Here is a 24,656-nt window from a genome sequence, read left to right on the forward strand (position 1 = left end):
TGACAATCTGAAAAAAATTAGGGTTCTTAACATGGCTGCATTGGCGACTAACAGTGTTTGCCATATCCACCAAGGATATCATCGAAAATATCTGTTACAAACCTTTTTGTTTTCTACCTTGAGAGAAACATTTTTTTTTTAAAAGATTTTATTATTTCCCTTTTCTCCCCAACACCCCCCGGTACATAGTTGTATATTCTTCGTTGTGGATTCTTCTAGTTGTGGTATGTGGGACGCTGCCTCAGCGTGGTTTGATGAGCAGTGCCATGTCCGTGCCCAGGATTCGAACCAACGAAACACTGGGCTGCCTGCAGCGGAGCGCGCGAACTTAACCACTCGGCCACGGGGCCAGCCCCTTGAGAGAAATATTTTTATCAAAATGTTCAAAGCACAATCATACAGTGGAAATAAAAAAGTGATTTTCAAATCCAATTTTTTATGTCTGTTTTATTGTATGTCAATTTTACCTCAATAAAGCTATTAAAATATTTGTTATTAGTAGTGGTATCACAACTGTCATGCTTGACTCATATTTTAATACTAAAACACAAAGTCCCTGGACCTGGGCGAATTCAACATCAAAGATATTAAAAGAGGAGGACGCTCAATTAATCTGTTGTGTAGCAAGATCTATCAGATGTAGAAGCTACTATCCTCTCAATACCCTCTCTTGAGGAAAATAAGTTGAGAGCCACACAAGAGTTAAAATATTTGTTTCGCATACCTGTGATTCAAGATATATTATTGCAAAACCTAGTTATATTTTTGAGACTAGAAGCAAAGTTTAACCAACAACAACTTAAGAAATGACAAAATGAAGAAACAGAAAAAACTAGATAGGTAAGGAAAAGGAAATTGAACTAAAGAAAAAGGAAAATAGACAAGGGGAGTAATAAAAATATTTTTCAAAAATTATATATGCCTGGCTATCATTAAAAAACCACCCAAATATAAGTGATATCTATGTTTTCAGAGATATTGCTATTCGTATAATACTCATTTCTTTTGAGTTTTCCAGTATCATCAGTCTCTCACTATAGAATTACATTTGCTATGCCATATTATTTATTCTGTATTAAATTGCTCTGGCAATAATCAAAGACATGCTGTGGGTTTCTGTAACGTCCTGACCTATGGTTCTCCTTCAGTCCTCTTACTTTGATTAGTATGGTAGTTCTCCTGCTACCCTAGAATGGATTCCAGAAATGGAGAAATTGGCTTTGGCTTAATATTTATTACTTCCACTTTTCTTATAATAAGCTCTTAGGTCCCACTTATTTCAACATACATCTCCTGCCTTTTCATTGTTTTGTTGTTTATAATGTCATTGGCAAACACTGCGGGGGGAAAACCAGCTCTAACATAGCGAAATTCTGTCTGTAATTATCATGGTAGATAGTGGTAACAATTGTATTATGGCTTCTCTTTGTTTAATATAATTCAGCTTATATTTGTTAATCAAACGTTTAGTGACAATATGTTGTAAATTGCTGCTTCTGAGATGCATCATTTTCTAGTGTCACATCCTCTACATCTCTCTCTCCTTGACCGGGGTTAAAGTGACACACATTTCTTTGTGTCCACATGTACTGGATGGATTCCAAAGCTGCAGCTGCAGAAATCTCAGGTGAATTTTCAATGACATTTTAAATTGGTGCTTCAACTGGAAAAATCTCAGATGGTGATTGTGATAGGCAGCCTCTAAAACAGCTCCCAGCAATCCCATCCTTCTGGTGTTCATGAGCTTGTGCAGGCCCTCCCCTTGAGCGTGGGCTGGACCAGTGCTCCCTTCTAATAGATAGTGTACGGTAAAAGTAAGTGATGGGATGTCGCCCCTGAGATAAGGTTACAAAAAGACTGTGGCTTCCATCTTGGGCTTTCCTTCTGAGGGAAGCCAGCTGCCGTGTTGTGAGTCCCCAGTGGAGAGGCCCACGTGGCAAAGAGCTGAGGGAGGCCCCCAGCCCACAGCCAGCAGGTAACTGCAGCACCTCAGTCCAACAACCCCTGAGGAACCGAATCCTGCTGAGAACCACGTGACCGAGCCTGGGGGTGAATCCTCACCCAGTCAAGGCTTCAGATATCACCCTGACTGCAACTGGAGCCCCAGGCACCCTGCTAGGCTGCACCCAGACCTCTGACCCAAAGGAACAGTGACATAACAAATGTTTCATGTTTTCAGTCTCTAAATTCTGAAGTAACTTAAGCAAGAATTGATAACTAATATAGCGGCCAATTTAGTCCTTTTTTCCCCCAAAGACTGAATTGAGAATATTGTAAAATGGACTGTTAGCTCTGAAAAAACAAGAGTGGTCCAAGATTACCAGCTCACTTCTTGAAGTAGCCCCACTCCCTCTGTTTCAATGGCGAGGTGGGGAGTGGGGGGCAGGACCTCCTCTACCACCATATAGTCTGTCCATAATTAGTATTGTTAAATATATTAGGGTCCATTTTTCATTGCCTCTTTTTCAAAATAGGTTTGAGGCAGTTTATATTAAAGAGCATAAACACAATACAATTAACATTGCAATAGGAAATCAAGGCCAGGAGAAGAAGACTGCATTGCATCTACCGAGGGCGATGGTGGGAGGCAGAACGACGGCCCCCAAAGATGCCCACACCCTAATCCCTAGATCCTGTGAGCGTGTTATGTTAGATGGCAATGGGGAGTCAAGTTTGCAGATGGAATTAGATGTGCTGAAAGCTGACCTTAAAATAAGGAGATTATCCTGGATCATCTGGGTGGGCCCGGAGTAATCCCAAGAGCCCTTAAATGGGGAACGGGAAGAACCAGAGACTTGGCGTCAGGAGAAAGAATTGACCGGCCACTGCCGGCTTTGAAGATGGAAGGGGCCCAAGCAAGGGAGTGATCTTTTTCTAAGTTTTCAGACCCTTGTCATTTTATCTGGTCATCAGACGAAAAGATTTCAGGGGCAAATAGGCACCAAGGCAGGCTAATAATTTCAAGCGACTTCAAGCCTCTGCTCTTTCAGTATTGACTCACCGTTTACGTAGAGAGGCTGAGAGTAGTGTGCAGGAAGGGCCCTGCTCTGAGAAGTTCAGCTCAGGCTGCAAATCTGCAAGTCCCACACACTCGGGGAAACAGAAGCCCCGTCACAAACACACCGCACAGACCTACACATCTTAGAAGGAGTTTAGCCATGATTTGCTGCTTCTTGAGCAAGCCGCCTTGGAGATGGGTATCCCCCACCCATCACTGTAGAAAAGTGTTCTGACCCATCCCCTTCCCCTGTCTTTCTCCACTGCAGCCACGCTGGCCTCGTTCCTGTTCCTAAATGCCCCTGCAAGCTCCTGCCTCCTGGCCTTTGTGTTTCTGTTTCCTCTTTCTGGTATGTTCTTCCCCATTGCTCCCTCACCCTTTTCAGATCTCTGCTGAAAGTCACCTTGACAGAAAAGCCTTCCCTCTCCATCCTGTGTAGAGTGCTCCTCCCCTGTCACTGTCCCCTTAATCCGCTTTCCTCTCCTTCGTAGCCCCCGTCACTGCCTGACATTTTCTATAGTGATTCTGCACCGTCTCTGTCCCCCACTAGAATGTGGTCTCCACAAGGGCAGGGTTCTGGCTTTCTGATCACTCTTCATCCCCAGCATCCAGGACAATGCTAGGTGTACAGAAAGCACACAGTGAGTATTTAATGAACAAGTGAATGAATGCTTTCTAACCACCTATTGTCATCTCCCCCAGAGAAGTTTCCATAAATGGACTTTTCTCCATCTTGCTTCATTTTCACTGCTGTCTATACCATCCAGTGATGTGGGGAGTTCTCTGGCACCTGGGACGCTCCTTGTTGGCCCCGTCCTTGACTGGACTCTGCGAATCCACAAATTTGACCTGTATATGCTCGTTAGAGGGTCAGTAACATCTGTTCTATTCACCTAGAACTTACTTATCCCAAGTCGAATCTAGATCTCTAATAAATAACAGATCTTAGTGCATTGTTTTCAAACTTATTTTAGCCCCAATCCCTTTGTTCAAAGGAGGAGCAGAAGTCTAACACGTAAAACTAAATAAAGCAGCTATGCTCATTCCTGCTCCAAACTCACCCCTCCACACCTAAAACTCCCCAGGGGGCTCCACACCTCCCTGCTCTTCTGAGACCACACAGCGGAAAACATCCGTCTCCAGGCATATGTTATTCCTGGGGATCCCTCAGTTCAGGGGTCAATAACAACAAGGTCTCCTGAGCACTGTATACTCTGAGCATTTTTTTACCACTTTACTACCATCGGAGTCATGGGAATATGTCTAAAGAGTAAGAATTTAGGGAGTTCCACCATCTCTTTCTTTCGGCAGACATGTCCCTTTGGTCTGTGTAATCCAGGGTCTGCTAGTCCTTTCTCAGATTCCACAACATCTGCCCAAAGGTTTAAGATGTTTAAATCCCGGCAACGTTAATGAGACAATATCGTTAATGAAATGGAGGGAAAGCCCTACATAGTCTACTTTTTTCTGTTACAAAAGTCATATACGGTCATTGTAAAAGTTCTCTCAAATACAGAAATGAATGAGATAGACGTGACCCCTGACGTCGGGCTGCGGCACAGCTGCAGTAACATCTCCCCTCTCTTCCCTTCCATCACCTGTGCCCCGTGTGCTCCTGTGTGCAGGAAGTCCAGGGCCTCCTTCCTGAGGCTCCCTCTCCTTCTTCCCCCTATCTGGCCAAGAACCCCGGGCTCACTCAGGCAGAAGTGCCAGGCCTGCTGCTTCCAAACAGCACAGTGTCACCAGTGAATAGCTGATCCCTTTCTTGGCTGATTTTCTTGTGTTGCTTCCACTCAGGATTGCTGTGAAAGTGGTGGTCTGCTGCCCTTGCTGAGCCACACTTGACGACGTCACCAGGGTCCCTGTATCCCTCCTCAGCACTGTGAACATTCACCATACACACGCGGCTGAATGTGGCCACTCAGACAGGGAGGAAGACTCAGGCAGGAGCTGCTCCACAGAGGAGTCCTCCTCTGGGGCCCACAGACCCCGGAATTTCACTATAATTTGTTTCTGTGAAATGATATGTATTCAATTTTGTGCTTTTAAAAATGTTATTCTGAGAACGTGTTCATAGGTTTCACCAGACTATCTAAAGAGTGCATGGCACAAAAATGGTTAAGAACCCCTTGGAGAATGACAATTCTCATGCTCAAAGTTCTGTATTCTCAGACGCCCATCACATATAATACATAAAAAGTAAAAGTCTCTTGCAATCCTGGTCTTCATTGTCTCCCCTAAGCCTGGTTCTCCTCTTGAGTTTCCTGATAAATTTGGGATTCTTCCTTGAGCCCTCAAATGCCAACCGCTGTGGATTTTCCCTCCTAAATATTTCTTGAATCCATCTACTCCTCACCTTCCACGGCTACCGTGCTGGGCCACCATTCTTCTCTTCCCAGGAGCATTGCCATGGCCTCCCGGCAAATCCACTGCTCCCCTACTAGTGCCCATTCCTGCTCCTGAACTCCTGACATTTGAGCAGACACCTGAAGAAGGTGAGGGAGCAAGTTAAACAGATGGTGGGAAATCTGGTAGGAGGATCGTGTTCAGGCAAAATGAATGGCAGGTGCACCAACTCTGAGAAGGGAGTGTGCACAGGGATTGGAAGCCAGTATGAAAGGAAAGGAATGAGTGTGTCAGGGTGAATGGTAAGAAGGTGGGGGACAGTGCACAGATCAACTAGGGCATTCTAAGTCACTGTAAAGACTTTGGCATTTACTCAGAATAAGATGGAAGCCATTGGAAGGCTCTCGGCAAGGAAATAATATGACTTGACTTCCGGTTTTTGTGTTGACAACGGACTGCAGATGAGCTAGGGTGAAATCAAGGAGACCAGTCTGGATTGCAGTAATCCAGGGACCCACGGTGGGAACAGAAGTGGTCAGATTCTGTATATATTTTGAAGATAGAGCCCACAGGATGTGCTGATGGGTTAAGTGTGGGTGAGAGAGAGAGAGAAGAGTCAAATATGATTCCTAGGTTTTTTCCCTGTGCACCTGGTAAAATGGAGTTGCCATTTACTGAGATATTAGCCTATCAATAATGATGCCTATCTTTCTAGATTCATTTTTTCAATGCACAGAGAAAAATAGGTTTATTTTACAAAAATAGGATCAACTTGCTTTAAAAAGTCACACTTATAAGAGTAACACATCCTCCGGGTAGAAATTCAAACAGGAGAGACGGGACTACATTGAAAAGTGAAGTACTCCCCATCTCACATTTCCACACACTAGACACAGTCACTTTTAAGATTTCTTTTTGTATCATTTCAGAAAAAAATTTTTGCATATACAAATATTTATGTATGTTCTTTTTCATATTAATAAGATGATACTATTCGTAACATTTTTTATACTTGATTATTTTTATATCATTTATAGATCTACCTCTTCATTCTTAATCTTCGCACAATATGCCACTGGGTGCATGTACAATTATCCCTTACCTAGATAGGTATTTTAGATTAACTCTAGTGTTTTACGACTTTCTTTTTTAAATGCCTCTACTGTCTCAGCCAGGTGATCAAGAACAACATCAACAGTGATAAATCATGTTAATAGCATGCACACTTGATATGATATGTTCAAAGTGACATTTTACCTCTGTGGTCTTCCTCCCCAAACTTATAACTGCAGTCTAACCATGAGAAAAATGTCATACAAATTCCAATAGAGGGGTATCCTACAAATTGCTTAACCAGTACTCCTCCAAACTGTCAAGATAAGCAAAAACAGGGTAAGTCTGAGAAACTGTCATATCCAAGAAGAGTCTAAGGAGATATGGCAAGTAAATATAACATAATATCCTGGATGAGACCCTAGAACAAACAAAGACATTAGGTAAAAAACAAGAAAAAGAATCTATGTGAGATGATGGACATTAGCTGAACCTGTTGTGGAAATCATTTTACGGTATTTGTAAATCAAACCATCATGCCATATACCTTAAACGTACGTGGGGTTGTATGTCAATTATTTCTCAATAAAAAAATAATACTTTTTTCTCTGGAAAATAACTAAGGAAATCTGAGTGCATTACAGACTTTAGTTACTAATAATGTATCAATATTGGTTCATTAATTGTAACAAATGTACTAATGTAAGATCTTCATAATAGGGGAACCTGAGTGCGGGGGTTTATGGGAACTCTCTGTACTATCTTCTCAACTTCTCTGCAAGTCTAAAACTGTTCTAAAAAAAAAGTCTGGCAAAAAAGGCAAATTTCATAGAGAGAACTTGTATATATCTTTATATATATTTAGAAAAGTGGAATGCTGAGTTAAAGCATTTCTGCATTTAAATTTTTGATAGTGACAAACTGCCCTACTGTTTACTCTCCTGCCAGCAAGATATGAGTGCAACTTGTTCTTTTCCTCTTAGTAATGTTTAGTGGCCTATGTTGCTATTTCTAATGGCTATGTACTCTCTTCTATGGATATATCTTAATTCATTTAACCAATCCCCTGTCATAAAATGTAAGCTGTTTCTGATGCTGCAGTATACATCTTTGTTCATCTTTACACATGATGCTTACTTAGGATTAACTCCTCTAAGTGGAATTGCTGAATTCAAGGCCTTACACATTAAAAAATCTCCACACATATTGCCTAACTAACCTCTAGAAAAGCTGTGCCGATTGACATTGCTACCAACAAAGTCTATTTCCTCACATGCTCACCAACGTGACTTTTCATCTTTGCCAACCTAACAGGAAAAAGAAAAAGGTATCTCACTCTAATTTACGTTCCTTTGATTGTTCCTGAGTCTGAGGTCTTTTCAAACGCTTGTTGGTCATTTGCATTTCTTCTTTGAGTTGTCTTTTCTTGTCCTTTGCTCATTTGTCTATCAAGTAGGTTATCTTTTTCATAATTTATTTGCAAAGGCTCTTTGTGCATTACGAATATTAACTTTATTTCCTGTCATATATGCTTAAGTATTTTCCTCAATTTTTGCATTTTAGCTGTTTTTGGTGTCTTTTGATGCACTCGCAGTCAATCTTTTTTTACAATTTCTGGTTTTGGTACATGCTAACAAAACTTCTTCCCTTCAAAGACTATATTTTCTCCTATTACTTCAATGTTTTCCCTTTTACATATAAACATTTCACATTCCTCATAATTATTTTAATGTATGGTATGAAGTAGGAATATGTACATATTCCTGTATTATATTATATATATTTCAAATGGCTATTCAATTAACATATATTGAACGATCTGTGTATTCTCCCCTTGACTGGAAATATGGAAATACACTATCTACATCATACCATTAATCAATTAGTATGCATAGAATCTCTACATTTCACTTTATTTATTGATTCCTGGATGAGTACCACACTATTTAATAACTGTAATTGATGATATGACCATATGTTTTGATATTGTGTAGGGCAAGTCTCCTATGACTAATCTTCATCTTCAAAATATTCATGGTGATTTTAAGTAATTTATTCTCCCAGAGGAACTTTAGAATGCATTTTTCATCTCTTCTCCACACCCACCCAGACTCTTTTTGAGGTTTGGATTAGGAGTGCATTGAATTTATTAGGGAGAATTGTTATGTTTAAAATATTGAAACTCCTCATTCAGGAATATGACATATTTCTCAAATTATTCAAGTCTTCTTTTAAATTCAACATATTAGTGTCAGATATTCCTTGGTAAGTTTATTCTACTTATTTTATAGGTTATTATTGTAAGTAGAGTTTCCTTCCAGTATACTTTCTTACCAATTATAGCTAAAGAAAAGCTATCGCATAAATGAGATTGGTCTGCGTGTGTGTGTGTGTGTGTTTTTGCGAGTGTGTATGTGGTGGTGGTGGTGTTGTGATTCTAAACTTCATCAAGTTTCGTATTAATGTTATGCCAGCCTTGAATGTTATGTGAGTTTATCACTGTTGGCTTGCTTATAATCTCTGCTTAGTCCATATGACCATGATGTATATGCTAATATTTTAAAAATATTCATCTTATATCTGGATATCTGATCTTTCCATCGGTCTGATATATTTTTAAGTTGACTATCCTGGGATTCCTAGGTATATATCTAGAATATATCATTGCAAATAATAGTTTTGCTTTTCCTTTCTGATACTATGCTTTTTATTTTTCTTGTAGCATTGACTAGAACATTCAACAGAATGATAAAAAATAGCAAAAATGATAGTGTAAAAGATGATATGAATCGAGCTATGTTAAAATAGAGCTAAGGGCAGGCCCCATGGCCGAGTGGTTAAGTTCGCATGCTCTGCTCCCGTGGCCCAGGGTTTTGCTGGTTCGGATCCTGGGCATGGACATGACATCACTCATCAAGCCATGCTGAGGCAGCATCCCACATGCCACAACTAGAAGGAGCCACAACTAAAAATACACAACTATGTACCAGGGGGCTTTGGGGAGAAAAAGGAAAAATAAAATCTTTAAAACAGAGCCAGAGCAGCCATTTCAGAGGAATTGCCTTGCATGTCTTGTTTTCTTTATCTTCCAAACTAGACCAAACCATCAACATTCCAAGAAGTCACTAACAAAAAGAATATCTTGTTTGTTAGGACTCATGAAATTGGACTCTGCTGATGACTGAATCACTAAACAATCAACGAAGTACGAGTCTAGCCTTTTTGCCTGATGGCTGAACCTCAAGCCAATCTATGAAGGACATCCCAGCCTCACCTCATCTAGCATCAGTTAACCCTCTTGATACTACTCACCTCAGTCTCCTCCATTTTTCCTATGAAAATCCTAAGCCCCTCTCCTGTAATTGGGACACTATTTGGGTTTCTACCTGAATCTGTCCTCCCCAATTGCAATTCCTTGATCTCAAATAAACACTTTGCCTCTTAAACTGGTTTTTGTTTTTGTAGGTTGAAATAGAAACCCGTGCCTAATTTCTAATCTTAACAGAAATAGGTCTAGTCTGGTATTTCACTCTTAAGTACAATGTGTGCTAGTGATTTCTGGAACATAATTTTGATATTATTAAGGTAGTTGTCTTTTTCTCCTAGTTTACCGTCAGGAATTAATATTTAATCTTATGGAATTTACTTTTTCATCTATAGTGATGATGATTTCATATTCCCCCTTTAATTTGTTAATGTATAGTAACTGATTCTATAATATTGAAGCAATCTTGCTTTCCCTTGAGCATCCTCACTTTTGCTGCTGGGCTCCTGGCTGACCAGTACTCACTCTGCCCCTCATCTAGTGGTGTATATTGTTACCTCCCCACCAACAGTGTCTGCTTGGACCAATAAAAATACGTGATCAATGCACTTCAGTCCACAGGCATTATATTACCTGACTGAAAAAGATGAGTTCTTGGGGCTGGCCCTGTGGCCAAGTGGTTAAGTTCGCGTCATCCGCTTCGGCGGCCCAGGTTTTCGCCTGTTAGAATCCTGGGCGTGGACATGGCACCGCTTACCGGGCCATGCTGAGGCAGCGTCCCACATGCCACAACTAGAAGGACCCACAACTAAAATAAATAAATAGAGAAATGCATTTGATATTCTGCAAACCTGAATGATTGGTTATCTGAAAATGTCTTAGACAGATGATGTGTGTGTTTGAACAAGATAGTTAGTTCAGTTGTTCCCTTTTTAATTATACCATATATAAAAATCAGGTCTAGCTTGTTTATTCCAGACTTCATGGTAATCTGTTTTTATAAAAGTTAGTTTGAAGTTTATGAGAATATAAAATCTTAACTCTTAAGTCTTTGTTGTTTGAGAAAGTGTTTCTGAGCCAGCCCTGATGGCCTAGTGGTTAAAGTTTGGCGCATTCGGCTATAGCAGCCCAGGTTCAGTTCCTGGGCACGGAACCACAGCACTTGTCTGTCAGTAGCCATGCTGTGGCAGCAGCTCACGTAGAGGGCCTTAGAAGGACCTACAACTGGGATATACAACTATGGACAGGGGCTTTGGGGAGTAAAAGAAGAAAAAGGGAGATTGGCAGCAGATGTTGGTGCATCTTTCCCAGCAAAAAAAACCAACAAGAAACAAGAAAATGTTTCTATCAAGGAGAAAAAGAACAGAAAATCTGCTATCACTCTCTCATGCTACTGTCATCCTTTTGTAACTTTGGAAGTAGAACTATGTGATTGTGCTCATACTCTTCTAATTTTCTGTATCATCTCCTGTTAATTTTATTAGTGTTTCATGCCTTTAATTTGCCACTAAAATAAGATGTGTGTGTGTCGATTCATTTTTATAATGGAAAGTAATTGAGCGTGTATTACTTAAAGATGTTAAAATTTTCCCCTTACGCATATTTTAGCATACTAAATACTATAACATATTGGGAAGCTGTCATAAGGCATACATTTTAAATAACACTTTTGCATAAATTCACTTGATAGAGCAAATCTCAATAGATACTGTGATGATTCCCCTTTTCCCTAAATCATTAGGCTGATGGTATCTTGAATCATTATATTCAAATATGAAAACACACTTTAATAAATAATTGTACTTAGAACAATATAACATCTATACATCATATAGCAGAGAATTCATAGAAACTTTTTTCCTCCCAGTTTGTTTACCATAGAAATCAAATAAAAATTGAATTAAGCATGTATTTCTTCTTATGCCACAGTGCTCCCTAGGTGCCACTTATAAAATAGGTGACATATAGAGATTCAATGTCAATTCTTTATGTCTACATGATGCTGAAAGTGACTTCAGAATTTATTTTTACCGTAATGCTAAAGTCAACCAATATAAAAAAGAAAGCTCTCTGTACCTTGTAGTTCACATACTTTTTCTTTATGGATGACTGTTGTTGTTTCTGGAACCCTGGGTCTTTTGGGAATGCAAGGATATTAACAATTTGGTGAATGTGACCTTGATAATAAGGCCAAGTTGCATACTTGGGCTCCTTGCCACTTTAGTGATTTTCCCGGTATCTGGCAGTATCAGAGGTTTTCATTACTGTACCTTCATGGCTCCATTATCCTTTACTGTCACAGGGCAGTTGCAGGAGCACCTTGGAATCAGATGGTGCCCTGCATGTCACAAAGTGATGGTGTTAGAGGTGGGGCCTTTGGGATGTGATTAGGTCAGCAAGGTGAAGCCCTCATAAATAGGATTAGTGCCTTTATAAAAGAGACCCCAGAGGACTCCCTTGCCCTTTCTGCCATGTGGAGACACAGTGAGAAGTTGGCTGCCTATGAACCAGGGAGTGGGCCCTCATCAGACACCGAATCTTCCCGGCACCTTGATCTTCAACTTCCCAGCCTCCAGAACTATGTGAAATAAATTTCCACTGTTTATAAGCTAGCTGATCTGTGGTATTTTTGTTGCAGCAGCCTGAATGGACTAAGACAGTGGTCTTAGGCTGACGGAGCTAGGACAATTTGGAGTCTGCTGAGGTTTGACCTACACCCTCGCTGCAGTGAATTAGGACCTTCAGTTTGGCAGTAATGTACATATCTGAGGCCTCTTGAGGCCCCCTGTCCCTGATTACATGGATTTTGCAGTGCATCGGCATTCTGATGATCTCTTTGACCCCGATGTCATGCTTATTGTCTCCTGGGGTTTGGGGAATCTGATCAGACTTCGGAGTCCTCCGGTGAATTTGGCTTTAAGTCCCATCTCCTATCTTGTGCCTGCCCACCCACCATCTTCTATTGTCGGTGAAAACTTTCCTCAGTCTTTGTGTATGAGAAGTCGGCTTGGGGAGAGACCTTCTGTCCACCCACGTTGCCTTCTAACCCCACGTTTCTCAGGTTAGCAGTCAGGCGGTCTAACGTTAGGGTTAAAGCCCGAGGCAGACATGGAGTGGTTTGCGTTTGATAGAGCATCAGGCGGCTTTCCATGGGGCTGTCAGCGGACGGACTTGTGCTACCTGCTGGCGCAGCTGCAGCCCGGAATCATAGTGGCCGCTCCGGGGAACTTTGAAATGAACAGGACTTTCACTGGAGAGGCGCCTTAGAAGAACACACCAACAGAAAAACAGCAGACAAACCCTCAAGAGGAGAGCCTCTGTGTTCTTCGTCTAAAAGAGACCACTTTGTTTAGGTAGACCACTCACCTTTCATGTCATTCTTAAGGGCTTTTTCACTGTGTGGCTAACATTTCAACTTTCTCTTCTCCGTGAAGAGGAAGGCAATCAGCCTTTTCCAGGGGTACTTTCACGGTAGTATTATCAAACTCAGTAACCGAGGAGGCCCATCAGACAGGGGCTTTAATGCCTTAGCAGCCTCTGTAGGCAAACCAAAGCCTAGGCCTGTAGCGCCCCGGGGCTGAGAGTTGCGACCGCAAACCCTCGGGCCCCAGCCACCCACCAGGCTTCCCAAAGAAGGCGCCCGCGGAAGCCGCAGCCCGCCTAGTGATCGCCTTGCTTGGCCTCTGCCTCTTCTCTACAAAGTCTTCCCCTGGCTCCCGCTGGTGGGCTGTTCCTGACCACTTCCCATTTGCTGCTGCCAGATTTTAACCCATTTTTGCTCAAAGTCAAAATTTTTAATATGCCTCAATTTATCTTTTAATGGTATAAAGCTGGCTCTAGCTCACCTTTTTTCCTATTTCTCTTTTTCCTCTCACTTGAAAATTTTTAAAGATGAATTCAGAAAAAAATAATTTTGTCATATGTGCAATCTAGGACTATCTGGTGCAAATGAATATCCAAAATGGCTAAGAGAAAAAAGCCAATAAACTATTTGTGCTGCTTTTGCGTAAAATGTGGATGAGCAAATTTAAATAATAGCCTTTGCTATTATGGTTATAAGCAGAAAGGTTTTAAGATAAAAGAGGAGCTTTTAAATATGATTTAATGATTATGAATATAAGGTTTATAAAGTATTTTTAAAAAAGGTTTATGAAATATTTCCGATAAGTGGATGAATTTGGGCAAACTAATGAATGAATATTTCTTTAAATCAACTATATGTCTTCTCCAGGTTTTATTATTTAAAATTAATGCTAATAAAATATTCTAGCTTATATAAAACTAAGGTTGAACTTCTCATGATTTAAATTTTCTAACTTTCCTGTATTCATCTTATAGGTCAAATAAGTTATCACTGACTCACCAATTATGTAAGGTTACAAAATATAAAATGGTGTTTAAATAAAGCTGTAATACAGATATCCTTTAAAGGGGTTTTGACCTTATGAAATTGTAATTCTATTAATTATAAGGACCAAATGTGTTAGCTAAAATTGCAATTATTCAAATCCTCAGGTAACTTCTCAAGACCTTAGAAAATGTGCAATTAGCCCTTGGATACTTGCGTAATTTATAAGTGAAAAATGGTACAAAGCTTTGGTCACTAAAGATAATTTCAATGTATCTTTATTCTTATACATTTATAAAGTGACTGGATTAAAAGAATATGCAAATGTTTTGGATGATACCATATATGTGTATTTTGCCATTGTAAAACTTAACAGAGGTACCATATAATGTGTACACATAAGAATTTAGCTAGAGACTTCTTGGTTTTTTGTCTTTTAGTTTCCTCTGTGGAGAAAATAGTTGATCCCTTTGGTTAAAAGTGATTAATAAAAATAAGATATACTTTGTATAATAATTACGGAAAAATATGAAAATATACACACATAGAAGATAATGAGTATGAATTTTTCCTCAAGGAAACTGTTAAAGTGGTAATTTCAGTGTAACAGATGTACTGTTTTATATGTACTATTAAATAATTATATCTTAAAATTTTATTACCATTTACATAATTATGTGTTTATATATTTTAAACAAATACATATAAAGGCTTCTAAGACAATCTCCGAAAGTCTATAAATGAAAAAGTTTATTTAATGGTATATTCAGTGTTAACGGATTTATTCATCAAAGCAGCTTAATCTTTTTTTGTAAATTAATATATGGATGATATACAAAAAGTAAATTCGAAATTCATTACTGAGTCTCTGGTTTTACTTGTCCCTTGTAATTTCCTCTGATTTCTATTTATTCGATCTCGTTCATTCCACAAATATCATTGAGCACCTAGCCCACGCAGGGCGACCCAGCGATCCACAGCCCAGTCACTGTTCTCACGGCATTGACCTCACTGGGAAAGGAGACAGCGCTCAGGTGTGTGAGACGTCTGGTCTGAGAAGCGCTCTGCAGAGCGAAGCCGCACGAGAAGAGCGACGGGGAGGAGCTCGCGGGCGCGGAAGAGCCGGGCCTGGAGCACCCCGTTGAGCGGCCGCCTGCACGGAGGGAAAGCGCGGGCAGGAGCGGCCGGCGGGGCGGGGGGCAGGGGGCCGGGGCGGGAGAGGCGGGCTGGCGCGCGGCCCCGACCCCCGGCGAGGGGTTAAGGCACGCGCTGCCAGGAGACGGCGCGCTCACAGCGACTGAGTGCGGCACCGGCTGCGGTTTATGAGATGAAGACGACTGCAGAAGACGGTGCTGGGAGGGAGATCAGACGCTTCGTTTCGGACATAGTAAGTTCGCGATGCCTCCAAGTGGAATCGTCAAGGATGCTGTCTTCCATATGAACTGGCCCTAAAACGCCTAACACCGAAGAACGACGGAACGTTCGAGATGAGAAAAAGCACTTGTAATTGATAGTTCAGTCATCATTTTTCCACATTCTTTTCAGGTCGTGTCCTGTAGATAAGTATTTTTTCATATCTGTGATGGTAGCATAGATGACAACTGCTCTTTTTGTCACTTAAATTCTGTTAAAAAACGTTTCTCCGGGTTGCTACAGTTGGCACCACATCCCAAAAGGCTGCAGCGCTCTGGGAGCGTGCAAGGCTGGATGAGCTCGGCGAAGCGACTGCAGCTCCTCTTCCTCGTCGGCAGAGGGCGCCCGGGCAGCGGAGGGCGCTGCTCGGCCCTGAGATCCGGGAGCTCCTCCCTCTTTCCCTTCGTCCCTCCGCGCTCGCGTCCTTCGCCCCGGAAGTGCTCTTCAGGCGCTGCTGGCCGGCGTGACTTTGAAGGTCTCCCGCCGCGGTGCCGGTTGCTGAGCATCCCGGAGCCGCGGGCCCTGCGCTCCGGTTCTGCGCCGGCCATGAGGCTGCTGGGGACGGCCGCGGCCCTGGGGCGCGGGCTCCCGCGGGTCCCCGCCGCGCTGGGCTGGCAGGGGAGGCAGGTAGAGTGCCCGGGGAGCGGGGCCGAGCCCGGACTGTCCCCTGGCCGCGTGGCCCTCGGAGCGGCCCGGGCCCCTCTCCCTGTCCGTGCCGGCCGCGGGGCGCGCCCGGGGGCTGGCGTCGGGGGGCGGTGGCCCGCTGTGCCCGGGCCTGGCGCGCGCGGCTCGCAGGCTTCCCTGGGTTTACTCTGGAGGCGCCCGGCGCCAGGGTTCCCATTAGTTTTACCCGCCGCTTCCAAGTTGTGCTTCCCTCTGCCCACAAGTGACCGCAGTGCACTTGGATGTGCAGCCCTGTGGGCAGTGGTTTACATTGTGTCTTAATTCCATAAAATGCAGGATTCTGCCCTGTCCCCCCCGCCCCGCCCCAAGTAAAATAAAGTTTAAAAAAAAAGTCGTTTACTTTGTGTAGAAGGAATTGGAAACCTTTTGTGGGTTGCGTTAGAGCTGTCGGTACCACCGCGTGAAGCACGGAAGTCCTCGGACGGCCTTGCTAGCTGTGAACGAGACTAAGGGGGAAGGGGAAACAGCAGAACTTAAGATGAAAACTCTAGTTCCTAGTAAAGTAGTTGTTAGGATCTATCTTTCTGATTTTATTATCCCTAGTGTATACTTTCAAACCTATAACATTTGATAAAAGTAGTTGTCCCCTTTTAGTTAATTATATAATTAATGCGAGCAGCTTTTTCTGATTGGTTGATTATGTATTTGTTTTCAGGCTGTGTCTTCTCTGCTCTCCCCTGCAGCCTTCCCTTTGGTTTCGGGAGTTGCGGTGGAGACGTGCCCTCTTTTGCCTTTCCAAGCTGTCTCGTATGGTGTTTTGTGTCCGTTGAGTTTCTCTGGAGGAACGATGTCCGCTGAACCCATGCTCTCTCTTAGAAAAAGTGCACTGAATTGATCTCTCTTACTTTTCAGGTTAATTGGAAGGTCTGCGATGGTGTTCATCAGGGGTGATTCCCAACGAGAAAATACGAAATATTGGAATCTCAGCTCACATTGATTCTGGGAAAGCCACATTGACAGAACGGGTGCTTTAGTACACCGGCAGGATTGCAAAGATGCATGAGGTGTGTGGTTGTGGTGGGCTCCAGAGTAGTTAGAGCTTGGTTTTACTTGTTTTGTAGTTAATGGTTTGATAAACTTCACAAAACTTGAAAGGTTAAAAGAATGGTAACCGTGGATCTTTAGTCAGTCATATCACACAGAGGATTGCTCAAGTTGGCCTGAAATGTTGCTCTCAGGAATCCGTCTAGACCATCACTGTGGGTATCTTGAGTAGATTGTCTTTTAAGAGTGTTGTCAATATGATGTACCCTTCAACAGCCATTAAAATAGTATATACATAATTTTTAATGTTATTTAGAGATGTTTATAATGTTAAGTGGAAAAAATGGTTTTAAATATATAGTATGAGCTTGAGTTAAATACATATAGCAGAAAAAAATTTTTTTAAATCTTGAAACTCTCTTGAAGAAATTATTATATCATTGAGTGACTTAACTTTCCATTTAAAAATATTTCTTCAGATAAAAGATCGTCTTGTTAAATCATACGCTTTAAAAGCTGAATCCTTCCCACCTGGGCCTCAGACTCTACATGCAGCAGAGCAGGGCAGAACCCGTTCTCTGAACATCTGCTCCCGGACTAACACGAGGCCGGTGGGCAGGAGCGGGGCAGAGGGAGCAACAATGGCTTTCAGACCAGGTGATCGCTCTGTGGGAGCCCTTGCTGGGAGCAGCAGTGAAAAGAGGGTTAGACAGTTCACAGAGGGTAAAACCTATTACCAGTTTTCTATTTCAAGAGATGATCTGGTTTGGTGATTAGGCTTCTTTGGAAATTGCCCAGTTAACCATCTGTGCTCTAGTTCCACCTCAGTAAAGACTTCTTTCCTTCTTGGAATATAGGGACAGAAATCTGAATCACTGTGCTTGTGTTTAGGTGAAAGGTAAAGATGGCGTTGGTGCTGTCATGGATTCCATGGAACTAGAGAGACAAAGAGGAATCACTGTTCAGTCAGCGGCCACCTATACCGTGTGGAAGGATGTCAACATCAACATTATAGATACTCCTGGTAAGCTGAGTTCTTGGTTTTGTTGCAGCTTATTTTGGCAAAAGCCCATTTACTTCTTTTCTATTCTATGACCCAGCTCATTGTTGAGTATCAAATAATACTCTAAAGTGTGACTGTGAATTTCCTATTAGAGAAATCTGACTTGGGACCTAGAGCATTTCGTCCTTATGTAGTTTCCTTGAAAAATAGTGCAAATAATTTGTGAGTGGGAAGGTTCTCACGTTTTATGTGTTGTAGCTGATCCAAAGGTGCCCATGTCCTGGTATCTTTTTGAAGTGATTTGGGGCTCTGGACCTTATGCTGGGTGAATGGTATGAGTGATTTAAGAAATCCACATTCTAGGGGCCGGCCCCGTGGCCAAGTGGTTAAGTTCGCATGCTCCCCTTCAGCGGCCTGGGATTTTGCCGGTTTGAATCCTGGGCGTGGACATGGCACCGCTCATAGGGCCATGCCGAGGCGGCATCCCACATGCCACAACTAGAAGGACCCACAACTAGAATATATATACAACTATGTACTGGGGGGCGCTGGGGAGAAAGAGGAAAAATAGAATCTTTAAAAAAGAAAAAAGAAATCCACATTCTAATTAGAAGACTTATGTCGTGAAAGATAAAAAACTTTTAATTTTGCATGTTATAAAAAAATCAGACCGCTCTTTAAGACTCTCCCACACTTCTTTGTCTCATTTAGGGCACGTGGACTTCACAATAGAAGTTGAAAGGGCCCTGAGAGTGTTGGATGGTGCAGTCCTTGTTCTCTGTGCTGTCGGAGGGGTGCAGTGCCAGACCATGACTGTTAATCGTCAGATGAAGCGCTACAATGTTCCATTCCTAACTTTCATTAACAAACTGGACCGCGTGGGCTCCAACCCAGCCAGGGCCCTACAGTAAATGAGGTACCGAGCCTGAGAAAGGACAGGGGTTGTGACCATCTGGATAACAAACCTTACCTCCAGAACTACGATTGATTCAGTGTCACTGGAAAAAGAAATTTATTTATGTGAGTGACTTATCTTAGTAAGTGGAACACTGAGGTCAGTAGTTTGATTTGTGTTGTGATCTCATCAACTACCTTCTCTGTAAAATGGTGAAAATATGACTTAAATTGTAGGGTTGTTGAAGGTGAATTCAGAAGACAATCTGGTAATTACTGTTTTGCTATAGTTAGAAAAGTCATAATCTAGAGTAGATTTTAAAAGTTTGTTAGAGCTGTTGACATGATTCCGACTCCTAGTGACACAGCAGAGTGGTGTCTTTCTGCACCGTCCTCTCACCTTATGGCGCTACGTCAGAAGTATTCCGCTGCTATCCACAGGGTTTTCATGGCCACTTTTTCTGGAACTGGGTGACCAGGCTCTTCTTCGCAGTCTGTCTAGTCTGGAAGCTCCACTGAAACCTGCCCACCCTGGGTGACCCTGCTGGTGTTTGAATTCCTGCAGCCACCACAGTATGACAACCGACAGAGGGCTGGTGTGGTTCCCTAATGGGGAAATGAACTCAGGCGGCATGGTGAGAGCGCCAGATCTTACCACTGACCACCAGGCCTGGCTAGATCCTAAAAGTACTTGCATTTACTGAGACAAACCTAAAAGATCATCTTCAACTAATTTTAATTAATGCCCTTAGGTAGTCTGCTCTCTTCCCTTGCTCTCATGTGGTAACATATTTGCTGAGACACAGTAGCACTTCTTTCTGTGCCAGATGTTACCCAGTGGTATTTGTGGCATTTTACATTTTGCACAATACTGTGTGTGTCACATAGCCTTGGGAAGAGTCCACGTTTCGCTCTTCACCCTTTGTAACTGTGTAAATGGAGCTGTAGCGTTCCCACTCAGCTTTCCCATGGCAGAGCTGATTGATGGGTGTAGGCAGTTGGGTTCGTGGTAGTGGAGAGACTGAGTGATGTGTCCAGTGCCGGGAGGGATGGTGCTGAGGACCTTTGTATCACTGTGTGCACTCAGATGGAAGTGAGCTATTTGGGAACATGAGAATGAAATTTTTCTTTATTGGATGTTTGTCATATTTTCTTGGTAAAATAGAACGTTTTCACTTTTTTGCCTTTATTACTTATATTTTACTTGTACTTGGCAGTAGTGGACTCTTCCCAAGTCTTTTTCTGAATTCCAGGAAAATTTTCTGTTAGCGTTTATTTTTCTACTTTGGTTCTTTAGTCTACTCTCTTTTTTTTTTTTTTTTTGAGGAAGATTATTCCCGAGCTCACATCTGCCGCCAGTCCTCCTCATTTTGCAGAGGAAGACTGGCCCTGAGCTAACTCCCGTGCCCATCTTCCTCTACTTTGTGTGTGGGACGCCTACCACAGCATGGCGTGCCAAGTGGTGCCATGGGTTCCGAACCGGTGAACCCCAGGCCGCCGAAGTGGAATGTGTGTGCTTAACTGCTGCACCCTGGGCTGACCCCTACTCTCTTTAATCTGTTTTCCCATTTTGTAACTCTCATTAAACAGATTTTGAAACTCCTGAATCTCGCCTTCTTAACTTTTCTGCCATACTTTCTGTCTCCTTCTCATTTTGCACTGGGTCACAAGAGAATTCTTGAGGTCAGTCTTCCAGCTTACTACTCTGATATTCATCTGTATCCCTTCTCTTGTTTAACCTATATTTTTCTTTTTAATTTCAGCAATTATATAGTTAATTTCCATAAACTTTCTCTTTTACTGCAACATCTTTGTTAATAGAGGTAATTACTTCTCATCTTTACACTTTATTTTCTTATAGTAACTCTCTCTTTGGACGTTAGTTCTATTTCTTGAACTCATGCCTCTCTTTCAAGCTATTGGTTTCCTTCGAATATTTGGTGATTGTTAGTTATCTATCCATAGTTACAAATGGGGGCCTAAAGTCTAGACTGGATGTTGGTAGCTGGAGCCCATTTCTTCTTGAGGGAGAAGCCCTGCTGGTGAGTGTGGCTTCTGTTCAGTGGTTGGCCTGAGTCGGGATACGGGCTGGTGACGAGTGTCTGCCTTTAGCACCTACTCTGAGAGTCTTCCCCTAAGAACTTCCTCTTCAGATGGCAGTACTCGGCTTCACGAGAGTCGGCTGATCCGAGAATGAGGCGTGGGCACAGTTACCCCACCATCTTCAGATTTCCTGGCCAGCTACCCATTGACCTGTTCCTCCCCCTTCGGTTTCTGATCCAGGCTATTCTGGGGATCTGATGGCAAAACACTTACTTCAGAGTTCTTTTTGTTGCCTAAATAGGGTTGTGGCTTCCTGAGCACGAAGAGTTTGGTTGTCAGTCTGTCCCTGACTGCCGTATGTCTTCCATTCTGACCTGCTGGTGACACCCCTCGCTGTCCCACCTCATCTGCCATAGATTTCTTTTTATATTTATTTTGTCATTTCAGAGACATTTGGGGTGAAGAAAGAGGTAAACGTATGTATTTTTATTTTTCAGGTCTAAGCTAAGTCATAATGCAGCGTTTGTGCAGATGCCCATTGGTTTGGAGAGCGATTTTAAAGGGATTATAGATCTTATTGAGGAGCGAGCCATCTATTTTGATGGAGACTTTGGGTAAGTATTAAAAATATATTAAAATCTTACATTTTAAAAAGTATGAAAGAGAAGGAAAAGAATGAGTTCTTTAAACGCAGAGTAAACATCTTTTTGAAATGAGGCTGGGAGAATATCCTTTAAGCTGATTCTGTTCCAATGCCTTTAATCCTGGTTTCTTCCTATTTTGCTTAGTATTCATTCCAAGGGAGCGTAGGTTAAGTTTTCGCTAATTGATTTCTATCACATTGTGCCCTGCCTGGTGTGGTGGAAGGAGGCCTTCAGCTTGGGCTAGGAATGCAATCTCTCTTTTTCAACTGATTTATTTATTTGTTCATTCATTCTGCAAACTTTTTTGGAGCAGCTGCTATGTCTTGGGTCTTGTGACAAAAACTATGAAGAAAATAGGGATCATAAATATTTTCTCTGCCTATTTCATGAGATTACAAATATAAAAAGATTAATATGTAAAGGCGGTTAAAAATTGCACAGATGTGGTTTGGGCAATATAAGAAGCAAATTGGTAACTTTTTGACATGGTATTTGGTCCATCAGTCCACTTTTGAGTGGCCTTTGCATACAAAGCACTATAATTGCCCAGTGGTTATCAAACCACAGCATTCACAAAAATCCCCTGGAGAGCTTGTTAACGCACATGTTCCTGGATCTTCCTTCGGAGATTCAGTACATCTAGGGTGGGGCCTGGAATCTGCGTTTCTGGAAAGCCCCCAGGTGATGCTGATGTTGCAAGTCTGCAGACCGCACTTTGAGTGGCACTAATCTAGACAATGTGGGGAGTGGTAAATGACCCTTTGTTCTGAGGAGTGGCCCCAAGGGCCTGGCACTTTCTCCAAAGGTACTTCTTGAGGGATTTCCTTCCTCTGCTCTGGAACTGGGATTGCTGGTCCTGCAGGTGGGTGATAGGGCCTATGATCAATTAGCTGTAGAGTTTATCTCATCTTGTAGTTAGGGAAAAGATGGAGGCTGTCCAGCGGATGAGGCATTTCTCTCACTTTTCGTGTGACAGCAACAAAGTTTGTCTGTCCCCCTTAGAATGTAAGGCCCAAGAGGACAGGGATTTTTGTCAGGCTTATTCCTTCATGTCCCTAGCCCCAGAACAACCTGGTATGTAACAGGGACTCAAAACATGTTGGTAGGTAAAGGATTAAATCCACTTCCCCAGAATTACCAGGGCACACGTTTCTGTCCTCTAAAGTGAAGGCTTGTCAACTTTGTTGTGCATCAGAACCCCAGGTGGAACCTCTTAATATACCTGCCCCTGCTCAGCGCTGGCCCGCCGGGCATGTGTATATTCTGATGTGAAACGCTAAGGGTCAGGGAGCTTGCGGGAAGGAAGGAATTAAGCTCTAAAAGCTGTGAAGAGCATTCTTTAGGATAATAATTATTTTCTGATCGTTTGCAATTGGCTTCTTTTACTTTTTTGGATTTAGAAATGTGTTTTCTGAAAAGCTTATTATTTTTTGACATTAAGTTCCATTTTTAAAGAAATACTTTGAAAACTGTCAGACTATTGTTTCTAAGTGTCAGGTGTATCCATTTCTTGGTTGTGTATGTTTTATTTGTGACTCTTAGCTATTCGTCCCCTAGAGGAATGAAGCATTGGGATCAAAGTTGAAGAGTCTGCGTATTTAGTAACCTTTTTTTTTTTTTTTTACTGCAAAATGGGTTAGTCTGTGTTAAAAATTATGTGATTGGTTTGTTATTAATGGAAAGCAATGGAGTCGGGTCTCTAAATCTGCTTGTTAGAGACCATGATGTTCTGATTCATTTGGGTAATAAATTTTCAGGTGCTCACACGGGCTTTGGGGTCAGACTGGTTTCGAATCCTGCTGCTTCCATTCACTAGCAGGACACCCTTGAGCGGTTTGTTCTGGCTGTGTCAGTGAAGTATTTTGCCCACTGTTTTGTCTGAACTTTAAAGCTGTATGTTAATCTTATTTGCCATTATACTGCAAATATATCAGAGCTCTTTCTCATCTGAAAAAATATTTTAGCCATTGGTTTATCTTCTTCATGAGTGCTTTATGTGTTTAATCGAATATCCTCAAAGTACCAAAATAAACGTTTCTTTTCTTAGTCAAGTTGTTCGATACGGAGAAATTCCGGCAGAATTCAGAGCAGCAGCAGCTGACTGCCGGCAGGAGCTGATTGAGTGTGTTGCTAATTCAGACGAGCAGCTTGGTGAGATGTTCCCGGAAGAAAAAATCCCCTCTGTTTCTGATTTAAAGGCAGGTGCCGTCGAACTGGGCCTTAAGTTGACAAAGCACGAGGTGGGGGGTCTGGTTTGCAGCGAGGAGATGTGATGCTTTCCGATGGGCTTATTCATGGAATCTGAGTAAACTTATTTAACATGATTGCTTTCTTCAAAAAGTACTCGAGGGCTAGCCGTGTGGCCTAGTGGTTAAGTTCATTGTGCTCTGCTTTGGCTTCCCGGGTTTGGATCCCAGGGCAGACCTACACCACTTGTCAGCCATGCAAGTGTAGAAAGTGGAGGAAGACTGGCTCAGGGCCAGTCTTCTCAAGCAAAAAAAGAGGAGGGTTGGCAACAGATGTTAGCTCAGGGCGAATCTTCCTCAGGAAAAATTAATGCTTGACATGGTCTCGTACTCGTTTTTTTTTAAGTAATGAGTTATGTAATATTTTTAAATGGAAAAGGAGTCATAGTTTGTTCTAGAAAAAAGATACTTAAATAGCTAACCTCTTGGGTATGTCCTTATTAGAAAGAAAGAAGATATGTAGAGAAATGTTACAGCAATAAGAGAGATTAAGAGACAAGGCTGCTAAGTGTTTGCTGACTGCATGTTGGTACTTACACTGTTGTACTGTTTGGAAGGCTGTATAGAGTCTTTCACTTCATTGCTCAACTCTTTACAAATAAAGAGAAGATCCCTGCCTAAGACTGGTAGCCATTTTTTGATTATATGTTTCTGCATAGAAGATAACAAATGACCAATAAGCACATGAAAAGATGCTTAAGATTGTGAACCATGAGGGAAAGCAAATCAAAACCA

The 24,656-nt window shown here is 42.1% G+C and overlaps 1 protein-coding gene across 1 annotated transcript in view; it reads left to right on the forward strand.

The window, feature by feature from the left end:
• The first annotated feature begins 15,572 nt into the window (after window positions 1–15,572).
• Window positions 15,573–24,656, forward strand: part of LOC123285608 (elongation factor G, mitochondrial-like) — a 47,883-nt gene continuing 38,799 nt past the window's right edge. Inside the window, 7 exon segments of the mRNA XM_070509735.1 lie at window positions 15,573–16,050; window positions 16,960–16,975; window positions 16,978–17,111; window positions 17,983–18,115; window positions 18,806–19,010; window positions 21,529–21,645; window positions 23,723–23,873. Coding sequence (XP_070365836.1) covers window positions 15,718–16,050; window positions 16,960–16,975; window positions 16,978–17,111; window positions 17,983–18,115; window positions 18,806–19,010; window positions 21,529–21,645; window positions 23,723–23,873 — 1,089 coding nt within the window. The 5' untranslated portion in view covers window positions 15,573–15,717.

Source organism: Equus asinus, chromosome 5, assembly GCF_041296235.1.
Source record: "Equus asinus isolate D_3611 breed Donkey chromosome 5, EquAss-T2T_v2, whole genome shotgun sequence".
Taxonomy (NCBI): domain Eukaryota; kingdom Metazoa; phylum Chordata; class Mammalia; order Perissodactyla; family Equidae; genus Equus; species Equus asinus.